Source organism: Lepisma saccharinum, chromosome 29 (genome assembly GCF_977018435.1).
Source record: "Lepisma saccharinum chromosome 29, izLepSacc3.1, whole genome shotgun sequence".
In the NCBI taxonomy this organism is placed as follows: domain Eukaryota; kingdom Metazoa; phylum Arthropoda; class Insecta; order Zygentoma; family Lepismatidae; genus Lepisma; species Lepisma saccharinum.
In genome coordinates this window covers 48,447,481-48,473,520 of record NC_139257.1, presented here as the reverse complement: position 1 = coordinate 48,473,520, position 26,040 = coordinate 48,447,481, and the positions used below count along the sequence as shown (strand labels likewise).

The 26,040-nt window shown below is 37.7% G+C and overlaps 1 protein-coding gene and 1 non-coding gene across 2 annotated transcripts in view; both read right to left on the bottom strand.

Annotated features, from left to right (window-relative positions):
• Positions 1-2,730: 2,730 nt before the first annotated feature.
• Positions 2,731-2,802, bottom strand: TRNAM-CAU (transfer RNA methionine (anticodon CAU)). Its single transcript has one exon. It is a non-coding gene; the product is annotated as a tRNA-Met (tRNA).
• A 2,151-nt stretch (positions 2,803-4,953) lies between these two features.
• Positions 4,954-26,040, bottom strand: part of LOC145981527 (beta-alanyl-bioamine nonribosomal peptide synthetase ebony-like) — a 42,234-nt gene continuing 21,147 nt past the window's right edge. The window contains exons 6-12 of the mRNA XM_083114829.1: positions 25,661-25,748; positions 18,562-18,777; positions 15,145-15,307; positions 13,176-13,301; positions 12,011-12,148; positions 7,307-7,490; positions 4,954-5,174 (exon numbers count right to left, since the gene is read on the bottom strand). Of these exons, the coding sequence (XP_082970955.1) occupies positions 5,037-5,174; positions 7,307-7,490; positions 12,011-12,148; positions 13,176-13,301; positions 15,145-15,307; positions 18,562-18,777; positions 25,661-25,748 (1,053 nt within the window). The 3' untranslated portion in view covers positions 4,954-5,036. The remainder of the gene's footprint in view (positions 5,175-7,306; positions 7,491-12,010; positions 12,149-13,175; positions 13,302-15,144; positions 15,308-18,561; positions 18,778-25,660; positions 25,749-26,040) is intronic.

The window sequence follows — 26,040 nt, the reverse complement described above, 5'->3', positions numbered from 1 at the left end:
GTGCTCTTTACAAATTAGATATTTTTTTCGCAACCAATTTCCAGCCTTCAGTTTATTGAATTTTCTTGTAACATGTGTGAAAGATCTCGCTTGAATTTGTGCGTAAATAATTTAGCAGTTGCCAACACTACTGACACTGACACTACTGGTTGCTGTCAACACTGGTGACGTAATTTGAGCTGGACCAAGCTGGATGCATGGTTCAGACATTCGACCGCCCGGTATCTTTCTCCCAAGTCCTGGTGTTCACTGGGGTTGTAGCGAGTTGCAGTCTGCAAGGTAGCAAGTCGAAGTGGTCGTGTTGTGTGTTACGTTTCTGCATGTGTAATAGATTTTTGAGGTGGAACTAAAGATGGATAGAAAAAAGAGGAGAAATACATTATTAGATTATTTAAAAAAGAAACAAAAAATGGAAGTTGAAGCTTCACCTTCCACAAATAGAACGTCAGAAAAGGTCGATTTAAGTTCAGAGGAATTCCATCCGAATTGCGAGAGTGAAACGTGCGAACTTTCAGACTCTTGATATTCAACAAGAAGGCATAACAGAAGATATTGCAAACCTTGTTGCAAAATTATGTCAAGGAACTGTCGAGGTAAGTGACGTTCATTATTTGATAGCAGATATATCCATAGGCGGATTTAGAATTGTTTTTCTTGGAGGGCACAGCATGTGCTGTAAGCATACAATCGTGTGTGTGCAGGGGAGGGGTGTGCCCGCGTGTGTATGTCTGGAAGACGTGTGTAGGATGTCACCCTATATCAGCAATAAACTTTCGCAGGGCGAGAGAACATTATGATGAACAAGTTTCCTCAATGATTTCAGGGGCCTCACCGATGGTGGTGTAATCAAAGAGGTCCTGGGTTTGATCCCCTGTGAAGGTGCATTGCACAGTGGTACGTATCCCGATTTAAACTTTAAGACCAGTCCCGATTAACGTATCTGAATATAAAATGGACTTTAAAATCATTTACTTTTTGTTTTGTTCACGAACCCTCGAAAAACGATATTACCTATCTTATAGATCCACCAAGGTATTTGAAACCCTGGCGTCGGAGCAGTGGCACTAATGTCGCTAGTGTATATGTATGCAACCACATTATAAAATCACGGTTGGCATGGACAGTTTTATTATTTTGTAGGAAAGGGATAAAGTTTGTATTACGACACGGGATAGACTAGATAGGCATCCTATTAACTGTAAATATTCCTTACAAATCTTCTGAATATTTCTCTTGTACAAACGCAACAAATACAATAAGTAATATACGTGTGCAGTAATAAATTCATTTTCTGAAAGCATCTTTTCTGGCATCAGTGGTCGAAGTAGGGGATGCTGCCTTCAGTTAAGAAAGTTTCACAAATCATACCCCCAATTAGAATAATTTTCATATTGAGCATCCTCCACCTACTGTATTGTCTCCATGTTGATCCATACAAGGATGTACCCCCTCGTATTTCCAAAATCGATCAAACATCCCCTCCCTTTTCGGCTACGAATTTGCATTTCGAGCACTGTCTGGCAAGATTTTGTCGGGCTCAGTGACAGATCCTGTGGTGCGGTACTGTGCTTCGGAGCGGAAGGGGGGAGTGGCCCCTTCAACAGTTGGTTTCGCAGTTCCATAACGTTAACATTATACAAAATTCCTCTCCATAGACCTAATATGAAAATGAATATGACACATTAATGACACTGTAGTAGAAAATGTTAATTACTGAAGCGGTTCGTATTTGTTTGTCGACTGTCAAACAAATGTTTTGACCAATAATATAATAATACAATGCCAAAAATGTACACAATATTTAGCAAAACCATCTCCACAACAAGTACAATGTTGATTGAATTGATGTTTTAAATCCACTTTATGCACAGTAAGGCTAATCGGGACTGGGCCTAAAGTTTAAAGTGAGATCCGAACCACTATTAGCCTCCACCGGGTATTGAACCCGGGACACCTTGATTACAAGGCGACGACGCTCACACTGAAATGAAACTGTGGTATCGTCATCTTACAGCAATGCAAAGACGTCTAGTAAATGCTCTTGAAGCAATTGATATGTGCAGTGAAGTAATATTTCCCTGGGTAAACACACGTTTGCGCATATTATATACAATCCCGGTAACAACAACATCAAATGAGAAATCATTCTCAACTTTGAGGCACTTGAAGACCTATCTTCGAAATACCATTTGCGAAGAAAGATTAAATGGGTTAGCTGCTCTGAACATTCACCGTGATATAAAAGTTACTTGTGACGACATACTGTCAGAACTCGCACAGAAACCTCGATGCCTAAATTTCAGAATTTAAATTGTTGAACTGTGGTACCTTATTTATTACTGTCTTTAAGACATCAAGTAGTCTTAATCTCTTTAATGTTGTTACAATGTTGAGTGCACATACTTTTTGTTTAAAAATTATATTTGAGCAATTAAATATAAAATATTAATAATTTGGAAATATTCAAGCAGGTGCTTTTATATGATGCAATAAAAACATGAAGCATCCATAGCAAATACATTGATTGCGTTCATTGGGGTAAAATCCAAGTATATTAATTATCTAATTTATTACAAGAAATTTGACCTGTGAACTGGAAAATGTGTTAGATTCATAACCCCCCCCCTTTACGAAAATCCTGGGCACGCGCCTGGCAACTTCATTATTTGTTTGTTGTATAATTAAGCCACATTCGTCAAATCTACCTACGCGATAAAAAAATAAAAGTTTTAGCAGAGCGTGGTTTCGATCCACGGACCTCTGGGTTATGGGCCCAGCACGCTTCCACTGCGCCACTCTGCTCCGACAAGTTCATATTCTACAGCGGCAACCTTCCTAAGAATGGTTAAGCCCGGATTTAGAGGAGGGAGGCAGGGGTTGAATTGGAACGGAGCAGACAGGACTGGCGTTCCGGTTCGTGAAAGTCAGGAACCTGCCCGTTCATTCTCGTCATTGTCGTAATCGGAAACACAAAAGCAAGACAGACAACTTCATAGAATGTTCAGCGAAATAAAAATCAAGAGGACTCGTTCCCGGGACAACTTCGTGATAACGCAAGTAAAGCGTTTTGTTTCGTGAAAATTTCAATGCAAGATAAACTACAATTATCATAAATGAACAGTGGCGTAGCGTTGTAGTACGCCCGGAGTTCCCAGATTTAAACCAAAATGCGTAAATGCTGTAAATATAAAGTAAAACTTGACTATTTCATATATGTTTCACCTTCATGGCATTATAATAGCTATTTTTCGCGATCCGCTTGCAACGCTCCACTAACAACACTCGTTCTAGCATTTTTTTTTCAATGTCTTTCGCCGGACGCCGGGCAGGTTCGGCGTAAACGACTCTATATTCCTTGCTGCCTTTCTGGAGAAAAATCTTGGATCTCTACAGCACGCGCGTAAATGCTCTCTCGGACGCCAGCGTACGGAGCAGAGGTCTACCGTGATTGGTTCATGTGACCCTTCCTGCCTGTTGGAGCAGACGACAGCGGTAGAAGTCCTACCCAGTTCTTCGCGCTCATGCCACTCGTGCTATGATGTAAGAATACACAATATTGACTGACGTAACTTTACCAAACTCAAATATACCACTTCTTAATGGCCACTGCATTGTATAATTTATCGCACGAACAGAGATGTGCATTAGAAACTAAAAGATCAACAAAGTTTTTGTCAAATAAGTTGGTGAAGTCTTCGTGGTAGAAGTTCAGCCTGTGGCTGCTCTACCACTTAACCCGCAAAACTATTATTTTATTATTATTATTATTATATCGTTAGTATCTAACTGCTTAATATTGTGTCAGTGGAAATGTTTAGCATTCATTTGAAAACTCTTAACATCGAATAGTCTCTGGGCAAAATTATTTTAAAATGTTTATCAACATTCTCAAGATGCAATAAACACTGGTCTGAATTACTAATCGGCACTGTTACGTCAGTGGAGTGTACGATAGTTGGATCATCCACCCACTTCCGTGCCAGAGTGTTTTGCAGCCCTGATTCGAATCCCGGCGTTAGCACGGGTGTTCTTTGTGAGTGTCCCTTCATCAATATCATCACTCATATTCATATCGCGATTAACCAAAAGTGGTAGAAAAGCGAAGTAAAATAAACCAAATCAAACAGTAGTTGGATCATCCACAACAATGACGTCTGCTGTTGTGCAGAGGCGCTTGTGATTCAGGTAGGTTTTTAATGACGTGCGTCATGCAGAAAAGGATAAAACACCAGAGTTCAAAACATTTGTGGCATAGTGAGGCATCTAATTTTCTAGCTAAATCTTGCATAGATGATGTTTTATTGAAAACCCAGCTGACTTCAGGCAAATAAACAATACCTGTGGCGACTAATTCCATAAGTAAATTATTAAGCAAGAAAAGGCCGACCCTTCCTTCGGACTTGGCGTTCCCACCCGAAATGTTCATGCTACGCCACTGTAAATGAATGTTCGGAGGAATTTACTAGATTAAATCATTAAAAGCCAGCGGCGGCGATTGGGTTCCAAAACCGGGTGGCAAGAAGCCAAAACTGGGGGGTAAAGACAATATATTTCCCTTTGTAGGTAAAGTTTAGCATAGTGCGGGGGCAAAAGTGGCGAAAAGTAGAGGGCAACTGCCCCTTGCCCCCCTAATCGCCACCACTGTTAAAAGCAGAAACTATTCATGTAGTAACATGCACAATTATAGACATTTCAAAGTCACTATATTTCCAAAGGCGTAGTTGGTAAAATGCTTGACCTTACTTTCAATGAATGAGAGGTCGCAGGCTCAAATCCAAGCCTCTCCAGTTTCTTTCTTTCTTTTTTTTCTTTTTGTATGAAATTCGGATTTGCTTAGAAATCAAACCCTCCAAATTCATTTGAATATATACATTATATATATATATATATATATATATATATATATATATATATATATATATATATATATATATATATTTATGAAGTAAAAAAAGTACAGGACATAATACTGGAAATGACTGTACAAATAAAATATAAAATTCAGCACAGAGATAGTGCTTCCCTTGGTTTCTCCTTCAAACTTCCTTCCACTGGCAGACGGCCCTCTGGGAATCCAGTGCCGCTCCGAACGGTTTGGTGCCGTCTGGTGCCACGTACTGGTTCACCTGGTAATCCAGGAGGACATCGTAGTTGTACACGTCCATGCCCAATTGCTGCGAGAGAAAGTAAGAATTGATTACACAACCAGGATGGATACAAATCATGTTTGTTATTTAATATAATAGATTTTTTTTACTTTCTTTAAAACAATGCTTAAAATTGCTTGCATAATTTTTTGGCACCATACATATGAGGCGTTGCGGATACGAAGGGCGAACTCAACAAACGTACATTGTGAGGGAAATGCGTTTCAAGTTGTCAGGCACAGTACGAACTCCACAAAAAAACTTTGGAAATCACGCATGAAACATTCCAATCCACTGTTACCAAGTTTTTGTGCAGTTCGCACTGTGCCTGAGAACACATTTCCCTCACAATGTACGTTTGTTGAGTTCGCCCTTCGTATCCGCAACTCCTCATATAAATATTAGTTTTTATAGAAAGGCTTTCTTCTAGTAAACAGCGTGGTGAAATATTTTAAGTTTGATTAAAACAAATAAAAATTGAATGTATACATTTTTCTGTTTCTTAAAATGTACATACTATGGAATTGTTTGTTGAGTGTGTTAATGAAAGTATAATAATTTCACTAACTTCTCTTGGAGTGAAAATAAAATATTCTGGATGTACTATACAATTGTAAGTTTAAATATTTTTTGTAATCTTTGTAGCTGAATTTTGGCGATCTTAAAAATTACATTTTGCAAAATATCAGCTGCTATGTTTATTTAGTTTAATGATAATCACACTATTTATGGCTTAACATGATTAGTATTTTTTGTATATTAGTCCACACAAAATGCTTGCTCTTTTTTTTTTTCCGACAAACATTATTGAATCTTAAATCAAGATAAATTTACATATAACATTTCATTTTGTATAAGCTTCACCCAATCATCACATATATTTTATTTCCTTTCTTTTCCATTCTTAGAGCCTAATAAATACCATTAAATGATTACAAGGTTAATGAACTTTCACAAAAGGTGTTTCTGATATCTACAAAATCATTAAGTACATTATTCTATAAATTATTTCTTTAAAAGTGGTTTGAATCAATCCACATTCGTCTTAACCCAGAATTCTGCTGCAGAATTAAGCATCAATAAACTACTGCAATATATTATTATTATTATTATTATTTATTATTTCCATAGGGTTACAATTAAGCCATACAACATTTCATTTTGAACAAAATTAATACAAATAGTGACTTGATGCCCTATATAGTAAAAAAAATATGCAAAGATACATCTAAGGAAAAATGTGATGAATTTACATTAGTATATATAGTGTTCTATAGTAGCAATGAAATAAAGAAAGTTTGAGAGTTATACACATTTAGAAGAAAAGAAAGTGTAAAGGTGTGTGGGTTGGATATGAGTGTGTATGGAATTGCTGTTCGAACAAGGATGAAAATTTTAAAATATATGTGTGTGGGTGGGGGATGGTGAGGAGGGGGGGGGGTAAGCACCGACGTCACTTCCGCTCGCCAAAGGTTAAACGTGCAAGATCTTGCAGTCGACTTGAAGTTTTCTGTGGCTCGCTGAACTCGGAATGAATTGCAATTTCAAGATCTTTGTTGTTAGTGAAATATACTGGAGAAGTAGAATATCAATACGGGAGCCGGGAGGATAAAGAAAATAGCTCTGCGGGAGATCCAGGGAAATACAGGAGATTTAGTCACCATAGGTATAGCTTGCTTCATAGGAAGATTTGTGCACAACAGCCGACATCAGCATTAATCAATAGAATTTCTCACGAGTCACGTGCCTTAGTTTACATGAGGCGTTGCAGATACGAAGGGCTAGCTCAACAAAGGTACATTGTGAGGGAAATGCGTTTCAAGTTCTAAGCCACAGTGCGAACTCCACAAGAACTTGGTAACAGTAGATTGGAATGTTTCATGCGTGATTTCCAAAGTTATTTATGGAGTTCGCACTGTGCCTGACAACTTGAAACGCATTTCCCTCACAATGTACGTTTGTTGAGTTCGCCCTTCGTATCCGCAACGCCTCATGTAAACAAAGGCGCGTGACTCGTGAGAAATTCTATTGATTAATGCTGATGTCGGCTGTTGTGCACAAATCTTCCTATGAAGCAGGCTATACCTAGGATGACGCAACGCCTCACATCCACTTCATTCTTACAGTGGATAAAGATAGCTAACCCCCCTCCCCCGTACCTGTGTGAGGGGGCTTGTATTTGTGGAGAACATCCCTGTGAATCCTCTCTCCTTGGTGATCTTCAACACCTCCTCTTCCATGAAGATGATGACGTCGATATTTTCTTGAAAGCCGAAGTCTGGGTCAGTCCCCATCATGAAACTGTGGAGGACTTGTCCTACCCCTTGGGGCAGCTTGTGGTCCCTGGAAGGAAAGTACGTACTGTAGATAGTCTCACATTCATGACTACTTAAATACAAAATCGCCTCATATCTCTCCAGTTGTCCAAGATGCTCCATAAATAGAACAAGCACAGAAATATATTTACGTGGCAGCAACCAATTTTGTTGAAAATTTCATAAATTAGTTGAGGAATCTTCGTGACAACATTTTAGGTCCTTGTATTTCCTTAGATTTCGAATTCGAATCATTTCTTTTATTTATGATCATAAAACTTTTGCGCACAGGAACTTTGCATAGAAAGAAGCTGGAAATTACGCAGAATTCTCTTCTGAAATGGGCATATCAAAACTGTGGAGTCTAGCACCAGTGCTATCACCCAGCCGAGTCTCTATCAGGGGTTCCGACGGGCAGGTTTGTGGACGCAGGTTGCGTCCACTAGAATTTTTTTTGGGCGGGGGGATTTAATTTACTTATTTTCAATGGAAATTTGACTGAATAAAGTTTCAGCATTGGTCAAAGGTTGTAACATGTAATAATCAGTTCGTATACTGCTAATATACGCTAATGGACAGGTAATAAGTTCGTATTATTTGAAGGGATTGGGAGACAGTGCCCAATTCTTATTGAGTTTCAGATTGCCAACTGAATTCTTGTGGGGAGATTAAGCATTTTTGTATGGGGACACTATAAACCCTTGACTATCAACGTTAAGTCTTAGATTATTACGGGGATTTCTACTAGGGGGGATTGAGCATTATGGGGACTCTTGAGGGGGGAATATCCAGATGTGGATATCAATTTTAGGTCTAAGATTGGCACAGGATTTCCATAGTAAGGGGGATAGAATTTTGAAGTTCGGGGTGAGGTCAATATTAAGGGCTTTGGTGTAGAATTCGTATGATGATCATTATTTAGGCTGCCTTTTTCTGAATCGTGTGGAAGCAGTAATGTGCCGTAGACTATAAGTTTACGTCTACGTGCGTTGTCTACACGTAATATACGCGTAGATTACATTAGGTTGTAGTTTACGTAGACTACGTAGACAATCTAAAGTGCATTAAAATTAATTTTCAAGGGTTTCATGAAGGGAAAGTGACATTTTCAAGTATATTGGTTCCTAACGAAATGACAAGAATCCTATTTACAACAAAATTTCTCTTCTCTTATATTATCAACTATTGAAGAAGATAAATAGTGTGCAAAAAATAACAGATGGCAGTCATGAGGCAACATTAGTCTTTTTTCCATAAAATACTAGAATATTTCCTATGTTAGTTTTTTCCTAGGTGAGAAATTTTTCGAATTTGAAAGAAAGAGTATGAAAAGTTCTCCTCACACATCAGCAACTGCTATGCAGTATAATTTTCTTCTAATTCCACGGCGCCCTTTGATAAGTTATCACCTTTCGCCATGTTGTTTACATAGATTACGTCATCTACGTGTATAAAATAGTCTACGTGTAGGATGTAGACTATCGTTGTTTACGCGTAGCCGCACATCACTGTCTGGAAGTCGTATGTATCAAGTGGATTTTACTCTGCATTATTCACTAAACGGGGTTGCAGTGGGTGTCATAACCATCCGCCTTTGTTCCTTCACTCCTAAAACAAACATCAGATACATTAGAAAGTAGTGAAGTAAAATATAGCCCCGACTACTGAACAAGAAGTTCACGGGTAACTACTTTTGTCATTTCACGTCGTTTTTCTGCAAATTTAAGATAGTGAGGGTGAGTGATGGTTAGACATAGCGTTAACTACGGGGCGCAACAAAAGAAAAATTTGGAAGGAGTAAAGATGATGCCTTGTAAAAATATTGACTCCTTGTTAAATTGTATTATTGCCAGTTTCGTAATAAATACCCTAAGAATTTTCTTCCTCGCTTCCCTCGCAATACTGCTCACGGTATGCTAGGGCGGATTGAAGGAAGGGGGCATACAGCACTGGACGTGATCTCTCCTGAAAACCTGTATAATTTTAACGGTTCGCATTTTGTTATATCATTTGGTATTTTATCCAAAAAAAAAAAGGTTCTTGGGATTGTCCATTGTCTTACCATTTACTTGATATTGTGCCACTTTTCCACCCCCATTTCTTAGAGATGCTGATGCACCGTTTTTGAAGGCGGCGCTCAAGAGCAAATGGTGAAAAAGTTGGGATAGAGTAAATATCATGGAACCCTGGGAAAGTATGGACACCAAATTAAATTAATATTCTTGTAAGGTTGGAAAGATATAAATATAAACATTTTCCTCCTCGCTCCGCTCGCAATTAACAATTATCCGTGTTTGATGTATTGATAAGATGATCGTGAACGATTATACTGTCTGCATTACGATTTAATTTGATATTTGTTATTTAGCGTAGATTGTCTTCCATTTTGGGCTGATCGCAGCGATGAGAATGAGTGATTATATCATGAAATTGATGAGGAGATCCTCACACCCATGCCCAGCCCGGAATTCGATCCCGTGACCCCTGTGCTAACCACTCCGCCACGAAGGTCGGCTGTCGCGCTACCAGACACGTTCAATATTCACGGTGTTGATTAATAACCTCAGTTTTAAGAATATAATACTTACTGCTTGCATACTATTATGCGAGGGTTGTTTGAATATTTTAGTAAATTTTCAGGAGGCGATGCCGCAGTTCAATAGGTAAATAAATCACTTGACCAACAACCAAATAAAATACACGAATTTTTCTTCGAATTTATTCCCCACCCAGCCTATTTCCGTGCGATTTCTTCATACAGGTGCACCATTTTTCTATTAGAAATACTACTGTGTTGTCTATTCCCTGTGCTGTAATAATTGTACTAAATACACTACATACGTCACACATTTTAAATAACCCGATACAACAGAAAAAAAAATAATGTAAAAAATTTTGTACTTGAGATAAAATCCAGAAAATTATGACTATAAAATTATATTTGTCAAATGATTTGGGCGGATTATGATGAACGAATTTAGGGGGACTGCGTTCAGGGTCTTGGGGGGATGGGCACCCCTGGTCTCTAAAGTGTCCAGCACGCCTGTGCATTTACCCCACTTCAGTATTTCTTCTTTCGAGCACACAGTGAATTTAGAAAAAAAACGCATTGTATATAAAATCAAAATAGAATTCATTTCTTGTCCATATAAGAAAGTTTGATGTATCCTGTTACATTTGTTTGTGTTTTCAGAGCTAGTTAGTTAATTGTAATTACAATTTTTGAAAGGTTTTTCTGAAGTGTGTCCCTACTAATTGGGAAAAAAAATCTTGCACCTCCCCCCCTCAAACGGAAAAAAATCGGTATTTAAGTCTTGCTTAGATTCCCCCCCCCCCGCCCTCCCAAATATTGGCAGCAACTGATCATTTGAAAATCTGGGCTTTCTGATAATCTTGGTAGGAACTATAGACTCAGGAACTACGCAATTAGGTCCAATTTATCAAGAGAATTATTTGTAATGATTTCAAAGGAACACAACTGTGTAGTCAAATAGAGCATTAGTTCGTCGTCCAAGTTTCTATAGACTGAGTACTTCTGAGCTGTAGTAGTTGTAAATGGTGAAGTTAACCACACAGGAACAAACCAAAGTAAGCAATTTTGTACATGTGGATAGTAGCTGCTGGATTACAAAATCATGCCATGGGAAGAACTGAACTAAAGGATGTTAGTCAAAGAAAGCAACTGCTGAACTGCAAATATGGAAACTAGAAAATAATTTGTGTGTACAGAGCGTGTACTAGGCTACCATCGAAAAGAATCCTATTTGTCTGTGTACAGAATGAAAATAGTTTTTGTACTAGAATGAACTGCTTTCTCGGAAATGAATTCACGGAGAGCAAGTGGTGAGTTAATAGAACTGCAGAGAGAGACGAAATTAAGTAAAAGAAAGACTTCACGCGGAAGCAAATCATATTTTGTCGATAGACTTTTGTTCCCATACGAGGGAAGTTGTAATGGCGGCCGCGTGAGATGTAAACAATGTATCACTTCACATTTTTAAAAGCCGATAACTATTCAACGGAGAGGAATAACGTTTCGTAGAAAACGTTATTAGGTACAAAACAATGGCGCTGCTTAAATACATACTTTACAACGTTTACTGTACACGTATGGAAGAATATTTTAGTTGTTTCAAATGTAAACACTGTGCACTCGGCATAGATGGTGTAACTCAACGCGCCTTTCATGCTGTATACGTTATACATTGCTGGAGTAACACTCGGAAACCACAGACAAAAACGCTCCTTTGCACACTCACAGATTATCTTCACATGGCGAAACTTTGCTCTGATTGGCTGTTCCACAGAATCCAGCTGAGGAAAGCAAGTAGCAATTAGAACATGTTCTATTCCTCCAAACCAGTCAAGCAGTCAGCCAGGCGGCCATGATTGCTACGTAGAAAGTTAGTTCAGCGCCAACTAGGGCATTCCTACTAGAAATCCAGTTCCGTGTGATAGGGGCTTTAATGTTGAACCTGTATTTGAAAACCTCTTGTCGTTGGTGAATGTAGTAAATTACTATTCACTAAATGAAATACGTATGCACACCTGATAGGGGCTTCCAGCGACTCCAGGAAATCGAAGACGATGCTGAGTTTGCTTTCGATGACCACTTCCGGTTCATCGTTGGCGTCGTAGTTGAAGGCTGCCCCCACAACCTTCCCGCTGCTGGCCCTCACGATGAAGCTGCAAGAAATAAGCACCAGCATTATCTCCAAAAGATCTGAGGTTGAATATCCAATTAATAAGAAGCAAACCATACTTTCTACAAAGTCATGTGATTACAAGCAATATACGTAAATCATTAGATTCAGTAGAAGTAATAATTAGTAGTATAAAGGAAATGATATCTAGAAAAGCTTCATACGCGGAACGTTTCTCTGGGAGGGGCACGGAATATGCATAAGCATATCTTCAGATGTCACATTGCAAATATGATGTGTATATTCAATACATATTAAATGTAGACAAACTATAACGTATTGCAAATTTTTTCAATTAAAAATGTTTGTTTTAGGTCCGCTTTGAGATGAAATAACGTAATCAGAACAGAACCTACGGTTTAAAATAGGACCCAATGCACAGAACAAAATACGTCCACTAGATATCAAACACCTTATTACAAGGAGACATCGTCAGCGGTTTTGGAGACGTCGTTTATTCTTTGAGGGTCTCCACAATTGTGTAATGCTAACATAATCATTTTGTAATGACGCCCCGTATTCGACTTCCGGTGGCACAAATTCCAGTGTGCAGCACACACAGTTTCAATTACCTTATCTTTGCAATTTCTTTTATTCTTGGACTCTGCAAAATAATATTACGTAAGGAATGTTTAAGGAACTTATCTTACGTTGCTCGATCATTTTTGTGTAGGATATAACGATACCATTTTTGGTAACTGGTTCTTTCCTGGAGGGGTAGGGGGCACGTACCGCTCCCCGCTACATCTGCCAATACCTAGTAACAATGTCTTAACTACTGCATCAAACCTGTACTTCTTTGTGTGTGTGTGTGGCGTTAGTTGTGTACTTACAAAGAAGACTATGCATATTCAGTCAACACGGTCTATAAGAAAACTGGAGCTCACGCAGAACAATTATGATGACATTCCGAACCTAGGCATCAATATATATGGTGAATGTTGCACATGTTCGGGAACAGGGTGTCAGCATGTCACTGTATCAAGTGTCCTCCGAACAGAAATCTATACCTGAAGTTCTTCTTCACCAGATTTTCCCACAGTTTGTCCAAAAGTTCGACATAGTCCGCCCTCATGACATGAGCCATCAAGCAGAGCCCGAAGTCTGCCTTTTCGTAGAAACTGCTCAGGATTATCCTGTAAAAATGAGAGGTTTCAGTGGGTTGAAGTATTTCAGAAAAACTATTCATTTCGTTCGAGAAAAACCTGGCACTCCTTGGTTAGAGGCAGTGGTTTATCTACACACCTCCAATATCCCATCCCCTAACATTTTTCATAAAATTCCAATTTATGGTCGTTTAAAAATTCCTTTGAACCCAGAGTAGATAAAAATCAGGATTTTTATTTAAAAAAATAATTTTTGATGATTTTTTTAATTCAAATGTAATTTTTACAATTTAAATCGATTTTTTTATTAAATAATACATGCTTAAAATTACGTGCATGGTTTGTGACACCATACATATAGATATGTTTATTATAGAGAGGCTTTTTGTGGTAAATAGCCCTGTAGAATGTTTGAATAGTTTGATTAAAGCAAGTACAAAAAAGATTTGTAAATATACATTTTTCTGTTTCTGATTCTGTATATATGAACCTTATGAAAATGTTCGTTGAGTGTGTTAATGAAACCATAATCATTTCAGTAAGTTTTCTTGCACTGAGAATAAAACATTCTGGATCTACTATGTAATTGTAACTCAAAATATTTTTTACAGTTATTGTAGCTGAATTTTGGCTATTTTTAAATTATAGTTTGCAAATCATCAGCTGCCATGTATATTTACAGTTTAATGATAATGATACTTTTACGGTTTAACATGATTAGTAGTTTGTACTTATTCTACACTATTTTTTTGCTACTTTTGCCCAGAAAAACTATTGAATTTTAAATCAAGATAAATTTAAGTGTGTTCACAATTACATTTCGTTTCGTACGAGCTTCACCCCATGGGTACATATATTTTGTTTCATTTATTTTCCTTTCTTAGAACCTATTAAACACTATTGAATGATTACGAGATTTTTGTACTTCCACCAAAAGTGATTCTGATATTTACAAAATTCTTATGTACATTTTTCTATAAATTATTTCATTAAAGTGATTTAAATCAGTGATTTTTTCAAAATTGAAACTTGATTTATATTAATATACCTTGTCGACCTTAAAATTCTAGATGATCCCCTGGTTGGATACAATGAGGAGAAGGTAAAAAGAGTGGAACACGCAGAATAGGAAAGAAACGCGAGCCTCTTGCAAAATACTTAAGTTAATAAAACAAACAAATGACGAACAAGGCAAAATTTATTGTAGAATGAAATTATACACTAAAACGTAACGTTTCCACCCTCTAACAGGGTGTTCTTCAGACAAAGGTTCACAATAATTCCTTTGTGTTTCCTTCGATTTCATCAATCCCGACTACACATGAATAACTTCCAATCTTATTTCACACTTTCTAAACTATTCAGTTTCAAAGAAAGCCAAAGCTGTATCAGTGATCGGGAAGTTACTTTTTAATAGGAGTTTCAGCTACTTGATTCAGGAAGTAACAGAGTTTCAGCTTTTACAGTGAAGTTTACAGTTACTTTCTGCCGGAAATCTTGCAAAGAAATTACATACAACCAATGGTCATTAACTGTAACAAAATAAATAAATGAAAAGTTATGTCCGGTGCGTGTGTCTTTATATGTTCATATTACAGCAAATAAGAACATCCTGGAACAAAACACTGAAGTCTTCAAGTGGAAATAAATGAATTATATAAAGCGTGGATGTTTTACATTTAGCAACGAAATTTAGCTTCCTTGCCTTAGGATCTTCCAGGAAAATTATTTTCAAGTTATAATTTAATTGTCTTAAGTTAACTGTAAAAGTAACTGTTCATATGCTTACTTCAGTTGCAAAAGAGTTAATCTGTTATAGTTACAGCTGCTTTCAATGTAGCTAGTTATCGTACAGTTACTAACAAACACTGACCTGTATACGTCATCGCGGTGACTGTCGTTCAACAGCTCCGTTGAGTAGTTCCCCCTGGACGCTATGGCTTTCTCAGGAGACCCTGTTCTCTCCCACTCGTCTTCAGGAACCATTTTGTCTATTATCTGGCCCAGGTTTTCGGCAGATATGAAGTCGCCGATTTCTACAGGGGAGGTTAGATAATGAAGCACTGCACGAAACATCTAACACAAACACTTACTTTATCTCCTATGTATTGTAGACAGTGTGATATTTAAGAAATTTCCAGTGGGGGGAAATTCTACTGACTGTCTAGGGACAGCATGAGATAATGACTTTATGCTATATAACATTTTCCCCATGGATAAAATTTATCAAGCAGAGGGGGGACACAAGTACCCAGAGGGGGGAAATCCCCCATCCCCCCTACAAATACCATCCTGATTGTGGAGTAAAGTAACGCCTTATATTTTTCGTACTTCGTTATTTTGGTTATGTTTACTTGCGTTGCCTGGATAAATACAGACCTCGAGGTTTCATTTGTTATACAGAACTACTATAAATGATTCATTCGATTTCAAAACACTGTATTTTCCAAAGTATTGCACATAGAGATATGAATGATAGATGAAAATTACTGCAAACGCACCACGTTCTTACATTATAAAAATGTTCTATGTGTGTGCCCCTTTGGCCACACGACACATCCAAGCGGTAGTCGAGTTCCACCTATACATTTTGCAGCAACCAGTGTCCTTAAACAGCCAATACGAACCTGGTGGTTCTTTTCGGTACTCTCTTCTGAATGCACGCTACACTGCAATAACAGATGAACATCTCGTATATTCCAACACACAAAAACTGTTTTCTCGGTTTGTACAGGCACTGCACTGGTGCTGCCAACTGGGGTTCCACGATGCAAACTTTGTGAGTTTACAGTTATGTTCATGTATCATTCATATCTGTATGTGCAATACCTTAGAAAATACATGAAAAACTCAATATGCCTACCAAGGCAGAAATTTATTTTATTATAAAACATAAACTAAACGTAACGTTACAACCATCTAGCAAGGTCTTCTTCAGACTCTGCACCAAGTACAAATGTATCAAGGTACAAAACAGGACGATATATATACACAAAAATTACTCTCCTCCAGACTACTAGAAAGTTGTTCTGGAACATTCTAGCAGGTGGCTTTGCCTTGTCAAGTGTACTTTCAACTGAAAGGCATCTTAAGAATAGCGAAGAATGCAAACAAGAAAAAGGAAAACAGAGAAGAGGAAGAGGAAGGGATTATCTACGAACTGAAATGTAAAGAATGTCAGAGAGTGTACATAGGAGAAACGAAAAAGAGGCTGAAAGACAGGTTGAAACAACATAGGGATGATGTACGACTTAAGAGAGAGAGAGAGAGAAATGCTATATTTAAACACACGAGAGAAACAGGACATGACATAGAGTGGGATGAGGCTAAGCAGATAGGAAGGGAGAAGAAAATACTAGTGAGAAAATGGAAGGAGGTCAAGGAAATAGAGAAGAAAGGTGAAGAAGACACAATGAACTGGAATGGGGGACTGAAGATAAACAAAAAATGGAAGAAGGTGTTAGACAGAGTGGAAAGGACAAGAGAGGAAGAGGAGAAAACAAGGAAGAAGAATGAAGGAAAAAGAGCGTGAGATAAAGAGTCCAACCACACTTTCTCTTTCAGGTGAAAGTACAGTTGACAAGGGAAAGCCACCTGCTAGATTGTTCCAGAACAACTTTCTAATAGTCTGGAGGGGAGTAATGTTTGTGTATATATATCGTCCTGTTTTGTACCTTGTTACATCTGTACTTGGTGCAGAGTCTGAAGAAGACTTTGCTAGAAGGTCGACGTTACGTTTAGTTTATGTTTTATAATAAAATAAATTTCTACCTTGGTCAGCATATTGAGTTTTTCATATCATTAAAACAAGGCTTAATGGTGTTATAATTTAGAAAATACAGTGTTTTGAAATTGAATGAATCATTTATAGCAGCCCTGTATTGTAAAGTTGTGCAAGGAATTAAATGTCATTATTATATGAATGTGCTACTTTTTGAACGAAGGTAACTAACTTACCCAAATGTCTCCAGAAACTGACCTCTGTTTCATCCTTACGAAGAAACAGGCGTTCACAGTGTATTGTCCACTATGAACAACAAAAAGAAACCTTTCACTATCTAGTAGAACATTTTTTGTCAAAGCTATCCAACGGTTAATGAAATCTTGGCATGAAATCTAAAATTAGCCGCCATATTCAAATATGGCGGCCGTAGCAGGGATTCAATTTCGGTGGACTTTTAGTATGTTCATTAGAAAGACAAGTACAACATTTCTACAAAATTTCTTGCTTTTTTATTTTTTGAAAAATATTCTACTGCACAATAGTGTGTTGGTTATAAGTAGGGTTCGGAATGTGATGACCTAAAAAATCACAAAAAATGATCTGTAGAATGACCTTAAAACTATTAAAAATTGACCTAAAAATGTTCATAAATTACAAAAGACTTGTTAAATAATTCAAAATAATCTGCTGTTTGGTGGTTTAAACTATCCAAGCAAAGGTAAAAAAAGCAATTAAATGCTAATGTTGTTGCGGATACGAAGGGCGAACTCAACAAACGTACATTGTGAGGGAAATGCGTTTCAAGTTGTCAGGCACAGTACGAACTCCACAGAAAACTTTGGAAATCACGCATGAAACATTCCAATCTATTGTTACCAAGTTTTTGTGGAGTTCGCACTGTGCCTGAGAACTTGACACATTTCCATCACAATGTACGTTTGTTGAGTTCGCCCTTGGTATCCGCAATGCCTCATATTTTATCCATATTTTTTAAAATTCATTTCATGCTAGCAAATGCATTTAAAATTCACGAAACAACTTGGAAGGAGGATAAAGAAACTTCAATAATGATATAGAAGAATGCAATAAGAACAGCAAAAAGTACTGAAAATTACCTAAAAATAAAAAAAGACCGAAAAATGCAAAAAAAAAAAAAAATGCAAATCAGAAACAATGTTTTCTGGTTCTAACTGAAGTGAAACGGACTATTGTCAGGTTTAGCATTGTATTCAAAGCCCAGAAAAGAAAGATGATTTTTCATCAACCTCCTAGCCCTATGCAATTGCTTAATACGTGTATTTCTTGAAATATACAACATACAGACCCATTCCCTCGCCGCTATGGCAAATTCTTTACTATCACGGGCCTTTAGCACATCGCGATACGATACCAGGGGTCCCGGGCTCGAATCCTGGCCTCAACATGGATGTTTGGGAGTGTCCATTCATCAATTTCATCATATCATCACTCACCCCATCTTTCAAATTAGCCAAAAGTGGCACAAAAGGCGAAGTAAAATAAAGAAACTCAATCAATCTTTGCAATCACGCCAAAAACGACACTTACCTATGACATATCCTTGGTCTCTCACTTTGGTGACCACGTAGATGGAATTCAAGGAGTTGCCTCCTATTTCATAGAAGTTGGATTCCGGAGACAGCTTGGCCGAGACTCCCGCCCCAAGCACAGACGCTATGGTTTCAAACAAAGCTTTGGCTGCGGGAATTTTGGCGTCTGGAACTTTTCCGTAGTTAAAGCTCACCTGGCGAAAGTCTTCTGATCCTGTAACGAGGATTACAAGTTAAACAAACTTAAGAGCTTCAAAGGGTGCTTCCAAGTGGACTGTATTCTACATCCTTACCATGAACACCTTAAGCCTACACACATTCAAAAATAAATCTAGAGCAGAGTTTATGAATCATACAATGGCATACGTACAACTTATCACGGGAGGGGGGCACGAATTCAAATGTCTTCCACCCAGGGGTACTGATGTACTGAATCTTATTCGTAACTGTTTGTCTGCTTCACTAACCTTGTATTAATGCGAATAGCACGCCCCTCCTCTTCTAAACCGATTCCAAGGGCATAAGAGGTGGCTTTTCACTTCAACCCCATCGCTGCGATCACCCACAGGAAGGTAAAAGAAGTTTACGTTATAACCATAACTAAAAATGGTAAGAATTTACAATACCGGAAGCATCTCCAATTTCTTTCATATTTCTTATACTCACCAAATATGGAGTCCTGATGACGTATCTGCAGTTAAGATTTGGGGGTGATGTGTAGAAATTGTTAATAACGTGTAGAAGTTGTAAAATAACATTGTCAATTACCGCGATGATTCTCGATACACTAACATGGGAACCATATTTTCTGATATAAACAAGTGACGTTCGCAACGGTGCATGGAGGTTTCTGCCTTGTATCACTTCACTTCTGCAACCTTGTGTTCTGACGTCAGACGAGGAATGCCTACGAGGTTAGGTTAGGCCTCGTATTCTTCAACCTTTCTCTGTTCTTTCCTATCTATATCCTATTTCTTTTCTTATCTTTCCTCTTTTATTTAGGCCTGTTAGGTTAGGTTCCATTAGCATAAATACAATAAAATTTATTATTTAGGCTAAGAGAACTAAACCTAGCTAGCCTAACCTAACAACGTAGGCATTTAGCCTAAAATTAAAAAGGTTGCTCAAGTGTTGTGCGGTAAGTGAGACCCGTGCATGGAGCATTGATTTGCATGTGAGGAAAATGGCATTTTGCGTGAAGAAGGAAAAATTGTTTGTCCCATGAACCATTCACGGTAAGGTAAGGTTAGGTTAGGCAAGCATAGTTAAAATCATGAACATATAACTTCAGTTCTGAAACGCTAATCATTGCGATAAATATGGGGTGCGTTCCGAAAGTCTTACCGAAACGAGTGCATTCAACGAAAATAACTGGGTTCCTGAATCTGGTGAAACCAGTTATTTTACAGACTTATGGGACACTCTAGGCGAATGCGCAGGCGTAGCGTTTTGTTTAGAGAAAGTTTCCAGATGGCGTCCAGCGGAAGGAATGTCCTTATGGCAAAAATGAACTCTACTGTGGACACTCTTACCCATTTTCATGGCATTCTAAGAACGGTTATAGACACACTCATCTTGTGCATGTTGCTTCATATCGCTATCTGTTAAAATTATAATATATTTTCCGAACTAGTGCAGTTTGAATCCATCAGTACGCGCGATGTCTGAAAGCAGCAGACGATTCTCACCGAACAAACCAGCCTCCTGGCCCGTGCGTTTGGTGAATCTCGTTCTTGCACGAAACGCACGGAATGCGACTTTTGGGACAGCATAATCAAACTCACGAAAAGCATGGAAGCACTTTTGGGACAGCCAGTTACCACAACTCGTTTAACGCGTTAAACTCGTGCGACTTTCCGAACGAGCCCATGGTTTTCTTCATAAATCAAGAGTGTCTGTGTCTATTCCGATCACGCACCACCTTATTTCGGTTTATTTTGAAAGTTCTAGATGTGACCCCAAAATTTTAACTGCAGATTCGTGATTACGAGACCTAAATTACTGAGTATGCCTATTTTGAAAGAAATTGGAGATGCTTCCAGTAATGTAAATTCGCTCCCTAAAAATCAATAACAAGTCAATCAAACGAAACGATCTCCCCATTTTTGTGTGAATATATATATATAGGGTGTTTTTTTTTAGAGTGATAGAACTTTGAATTGAAGTAAAACACATACAAAAATAAGTTTGAAGCCAATTATGTTTTCATTTGAAAGATAACTTTCTGACATTTACTTTTTGAAAATAATTTCCGGGATATGTCCACCACGACTAGCTGTGATAAACCGGATTCGATCAGTCCAATTTTGAACCACTTTTTCAAGTAATTGGGGACGTATGTCGTTAATAACACGAGTTATGTTGGCTTCCAAAGCGTCAATTGTTGCTGGTTTATCAGTTTAAACCAGAGACTTTAGATATCCCTATGAAAATAATTCAGTGGCGTTAGGTCACATGATCTTGCTGGCCAAATCACTGACAGCACCGATATTTCCGAAGTGCTCTATACGTTTGGCGAACAGAACATTGATTTTGGAAATATATTTCCACAATTTGTAAACGTTGCGGCGTCAGTCTTACCATGATCATTTGCCAATGCTCACTGATCAGAAATGACAAAACAACATATCATCAAAACAAAACAAATGACAGCTATCCCTATCGAAAGTTCTATCACTCTTAAAAAAACACCCTTTATATATATATATATATATATATATATATATATATATATATATATATATAATAATATATAATATATATATATATATATATATATATATATATATATATATATACACACACACACACACACACATGTCTATATATATATATATACAGGGTGACTGGTAATTAGATATATTCCCTGAAAGGGGTTAAAGTAGAGACAATTTGCAATAAATTTGACCATATGATACCCCGTCCGAAAATTAGTAGTTTTCGAGATAATCGAATTTCAATTGTTTTTTAAAAAATGACAATTTTCGACATAAAAAGATGAATTGAGAAAAAACTGCTCATTGTATGGAACTTATTTCAGCGTTTTCTGATAGCTAACAAATAAGTGGTTCGTTGAAAAAAAAGTTTTTGCCAAATAACAATCACATGTAAGTACCGGGTGGGTCTAAACTTACAAGTGATGATAAAAAAATGCACTCTTAGTTTACTTGGCAACGTATTAATAACAAAAATGGTATGACACGAAGCGTACAAATTACTTAAATTACTTCCTTGTGTCATCTGCTATCCAACAACGTACAAATGTTGCTAACATTCACATTTGTGTACAAGAAATAATACTTCATTCATCTTCATGTGAATGGAATCAATGAACAATACAATTAAAGAACATTACACATCTTGCTCAAAGTGGGCACTCCGTTACGAATGCAGGCACGCAGGTTTTTACGGACATTTGTTCTCTTAACTCGTGATGTGATGGTGTCCTTGATGTGTTGACCAGCTGTTAAGATCCTCTCCCTGAGCTCTTCTTGCGAGTTTACCGGTGTTTTGTCATGTGGCTCCAAATGTAAAAGTAGCAAGGTTTCAAAGAGATCGGGGGATCGAGCTGGGCAGTCATCATGCTGATAAATCATGTCACGTCTTGTAGCTAGAGGCACATCCTCCAACAACATTGCCATCCCGTTCCTCAAGAAATGTTCATAAGTGATGCCTATTAAGATTTGGGGCAGGAAAAATGGCTCGATCAAATGATTGTTGATTACGCCCATCCATACTTCTGCCTGGGCGTGCGACTGTGGCTGGATGAAAATTACCCAAAGAAATGGATTGGCCGAGGCGGCTCGATTCCCTGGCCGGCTCGATCCCCCGATTTGAAGCCTTGCTTGAAGCTTGCTTGAAGCAGTTTTTTCTCAATTCATCTTTTTATGTGGAAAATTGTCATTTTTTAAAAAAAACAATTGAAATTCGATTATCTCGAAAACTACTAATTTTCGGACGGGGTATCATATGGTCAAATTTATTGAAAATTGTCTCTACTTTAACCCCTTTCAGGGAATACATCTAATTACCAGTCACCCTGTATATATATATATATATATATATATATATATATATATATATTTGATAGCTAACTATAAAATGTTCCCCCCCCCAAAAAATCTCATGACGCACGCGCGAGGCCACCCCTGCTTCCACCCATATTCTACAAGATAGATGATGTAAATTGTGGTTTCGAGTTCAGGAGTGGTCCACTGTCTAGTTTCTTCTAACTACCACAAATTCTCATTCTTCCTATTAATCTAAAGACCAAAAGATATATTTTTAAAGATAAATTACAAGCAAGACAGCAAGTGTTAATCCAAAATTGAAAAACTCTCGACAAAATTTTGGTTACAGTTATACATCCAAATTTTTATTTGCACGGACAGCCGAGTTTACTCCATGTTACACTGTGAGAATTGTACAGTGGGATCCATGAGTATTACCGTGCAAATTGTCCATCACTATGCTCGTGCACTTGATATGGTCCAATGCGAGCTAACTCACTAACTCTCTAGCCTTCTTGAACCCGAAGGTTCATGGCTGCAGCAACACAGGCCTTCCATCTGCCCCTATCCTGAGCAAGTTCAATCAAATCTTTTCCATCCCTACCGATTTCCTTTAGGTCCATCTCAACACTATCCCTCCATCTTCGTCTTGATCTTCCTACAGGTCTCTTACCATCAGGTTTCCCAACAAGAATCCTGCAAACTCTTCCTTCCTCTCCCATTCGTGCCGCATGGCCTGCCCACCTAAGTCTTCTTGATTTAATAATTCTAATAATATCTGGACATGAATACAAATTATGTAGTTCTAAATTATGTAACCTTCTCCACTCACCCGTCTCCTCATCTCTTTTATACCCAAATATTTTCCTAAGGATCTTATTTTCAAATACTCTCAATTTATGTTCTATATATATAGGTCTAATGGACCTATATTTTAAAGTGGGACCCGGACCATTATGTGCCTCCACTTAGTATCGAACCCGGGATCTATTGATTACAAGGCGACGGCGGTACCAGTACACTATCGGGGAGCCCCCTCTAGAGATTTATGTACTTACAATAATGTACATAAAATATTTATCAGGAACTTTACTTTTCATCTAATGGACGTACCATCTTTCCTTTTGTTATTCAATAAATATTCAATTTTGTTACTTCTTTGACATTAATTTCTTTGCCAGTTTTAGCGGTCGTAATTACACGTAAGCTAGATGATGAATATTTGCTGTTTTATCTCTGATCTTATAGCGTCTTTTTACTATTTATATAATAAAAATATTTTTTAGTCAAGAAACAAAGAACAAAATAGGTATTAACGTTGTCTTTCCTCCGTTTCTTAGTTTGTGGTTACATGCAACAATACCCCATACGCATCGGAGAAATTAAGTACTAATTAATTAATTAATGTACATATTATTACGAATCGACCTATTATTATTTTAACGTATTAAATAGAAACACTCGGACTGGCTCCCTAAATTATATATTTCTAAATACATGTCTAGTGATGTGACGAGTTAGTATGACTCGATAACTAGCCTTCGTTATTTTATACTGGAATTATACAAATATCGGTTCATGGTATCGGTATCGGCAAATGGTGGTATCGACTCAGCTAAAAATCCACAGCTTAAAAACACACAGGATGTGAGAGAAAAATAGTCATGCGAAATCTCTCGAGCAATACCAGTAGATCCCACTGTACAAGTAATTGTACATGCTCCATTTTATCTTAGCTTACAGTTTTCAAAATACTAACTAACTAACTCTCTAGCCTTCTTAAACCAGAAGGTTCATGGCTGTAGCAACACAGGCTTTCCATCTGTCCCTATCTTGAGCAAGATCTATATACTCTTTTCCATCCCTACCGATTTCCTTTAGGTCCATCTCAACGTTGTCCCTCCATCGTCGTCTTGGCCTTCCTACAGGTCTCTTACCATCAGGTTTCCCAACAAGAAACCTGTAAACTCCTCTTTCCTCTCCCATTGGTTCCACATGGCCTGCCCACCTAAGTCGTCTTGATTTAATTATTCTAATAATATCTGGACATGAATACAAATTATGTAACCTTCTCTACTGACCTGTCTCCTCATCCCTTTTAGGTCCAAAGATTTTCCTAAGGATCTTATTTTCAAATACTCTCAATTTATGTTCCTCTTTCAATGTAAGGTACCAAGTTTCACACCCATATAATACTACAGGCAAAATTACTGTTTTGTATATTTTAACTTTTAGTTTCTTAGATATTAAATGAGAAGACAAAAGTTTATGAGGAGAGAAGTAACATGCATTTCCTGAATTAAGCCTACTTTTTATTTCCTCTTTAATATAATTTTCACTTGTTAATATTACTCCTAAGTATTTGAATTTGGAAACTGGTTCAAACGAGTTGTTATCAATAATTAGATTTTGATTATTACCTAACGCTTGGTTTCGGCCTGTAAGCATATATTTAGTTTTCTCTTTGTTAACTCTTTAGCAGTTTTGAAAAATATTTTAGCATTATTCTTAATTGTATTTATATCATCCCCTAATAATTCTACATCATCTGCATATGCTAACAACTGAGTCACACAGTTTTCAAAATAAGTGAATTAATTACATTCAGTGGCGTGTCCAAGGGTTTGATACAGTATTCCTAAAAAAAATACTTAAGGCAGGAAAAGATGCCAAGATGAGAACTGACTACTAAAGTATGTATACAACCCCCCTCCCCCTTTCGAATATTCTGGGCACTCCACTGCATGCATTGACATGAGAATTATTTTACTGCATTTAGATTTTGATCAGTGTGGAGAAAATTATATGTAGAAAGCTATGGGTGATGTTATACTCCCAGTATACACCAGTTAAACATCCCTCTCAGCTAGGATAACTTGCTTAAGCATTCCAGCCAACTGCTTCACTGTATCCACGTTCAATCGTTCACTCACCTCACCAAGCCTTCCTCCACCTAGGAATTTCCTCTTCGAGCACTACGCTAATCTAACCATAAATGTATATATGTATGTTAATTTAATTTATAGCTCCTATACTCTATATTATCTTTATATTTTATATTTAGGAAAACCTCTGACGCAGATCTACCTGCTACTTCTTCGTCAAATATTCTGAGGAGCCTCTGTCGGTCCGTCTTTCCGTTCACCAGGATTGGAATTGTGTTCATCATCTTCACCTGGAAATGCAAAAGGTAGGCAGAATTTTACTATCCATGATAATGTGTGTAATATATTATTATAAAGGTAAAAAAAGGTAAAGTGCTCCCCTGTGCTTAGCACAACGCCATGAAGGCGTATAGGGGGTGTGGGGGTAACGCCCCACACTTTCTTGATCCGGTTGTGAGTGGGGGTGATGTGATCAGCATCACGCCCCTGGCCGCCTTTACCCCCCAGGGTTTCCCCCAGGGTGGGTGGGCGCCGGGGCCGCTTCCATCGTTAGAAAAGTTCCCGGATTTGAACCGGCCGGGG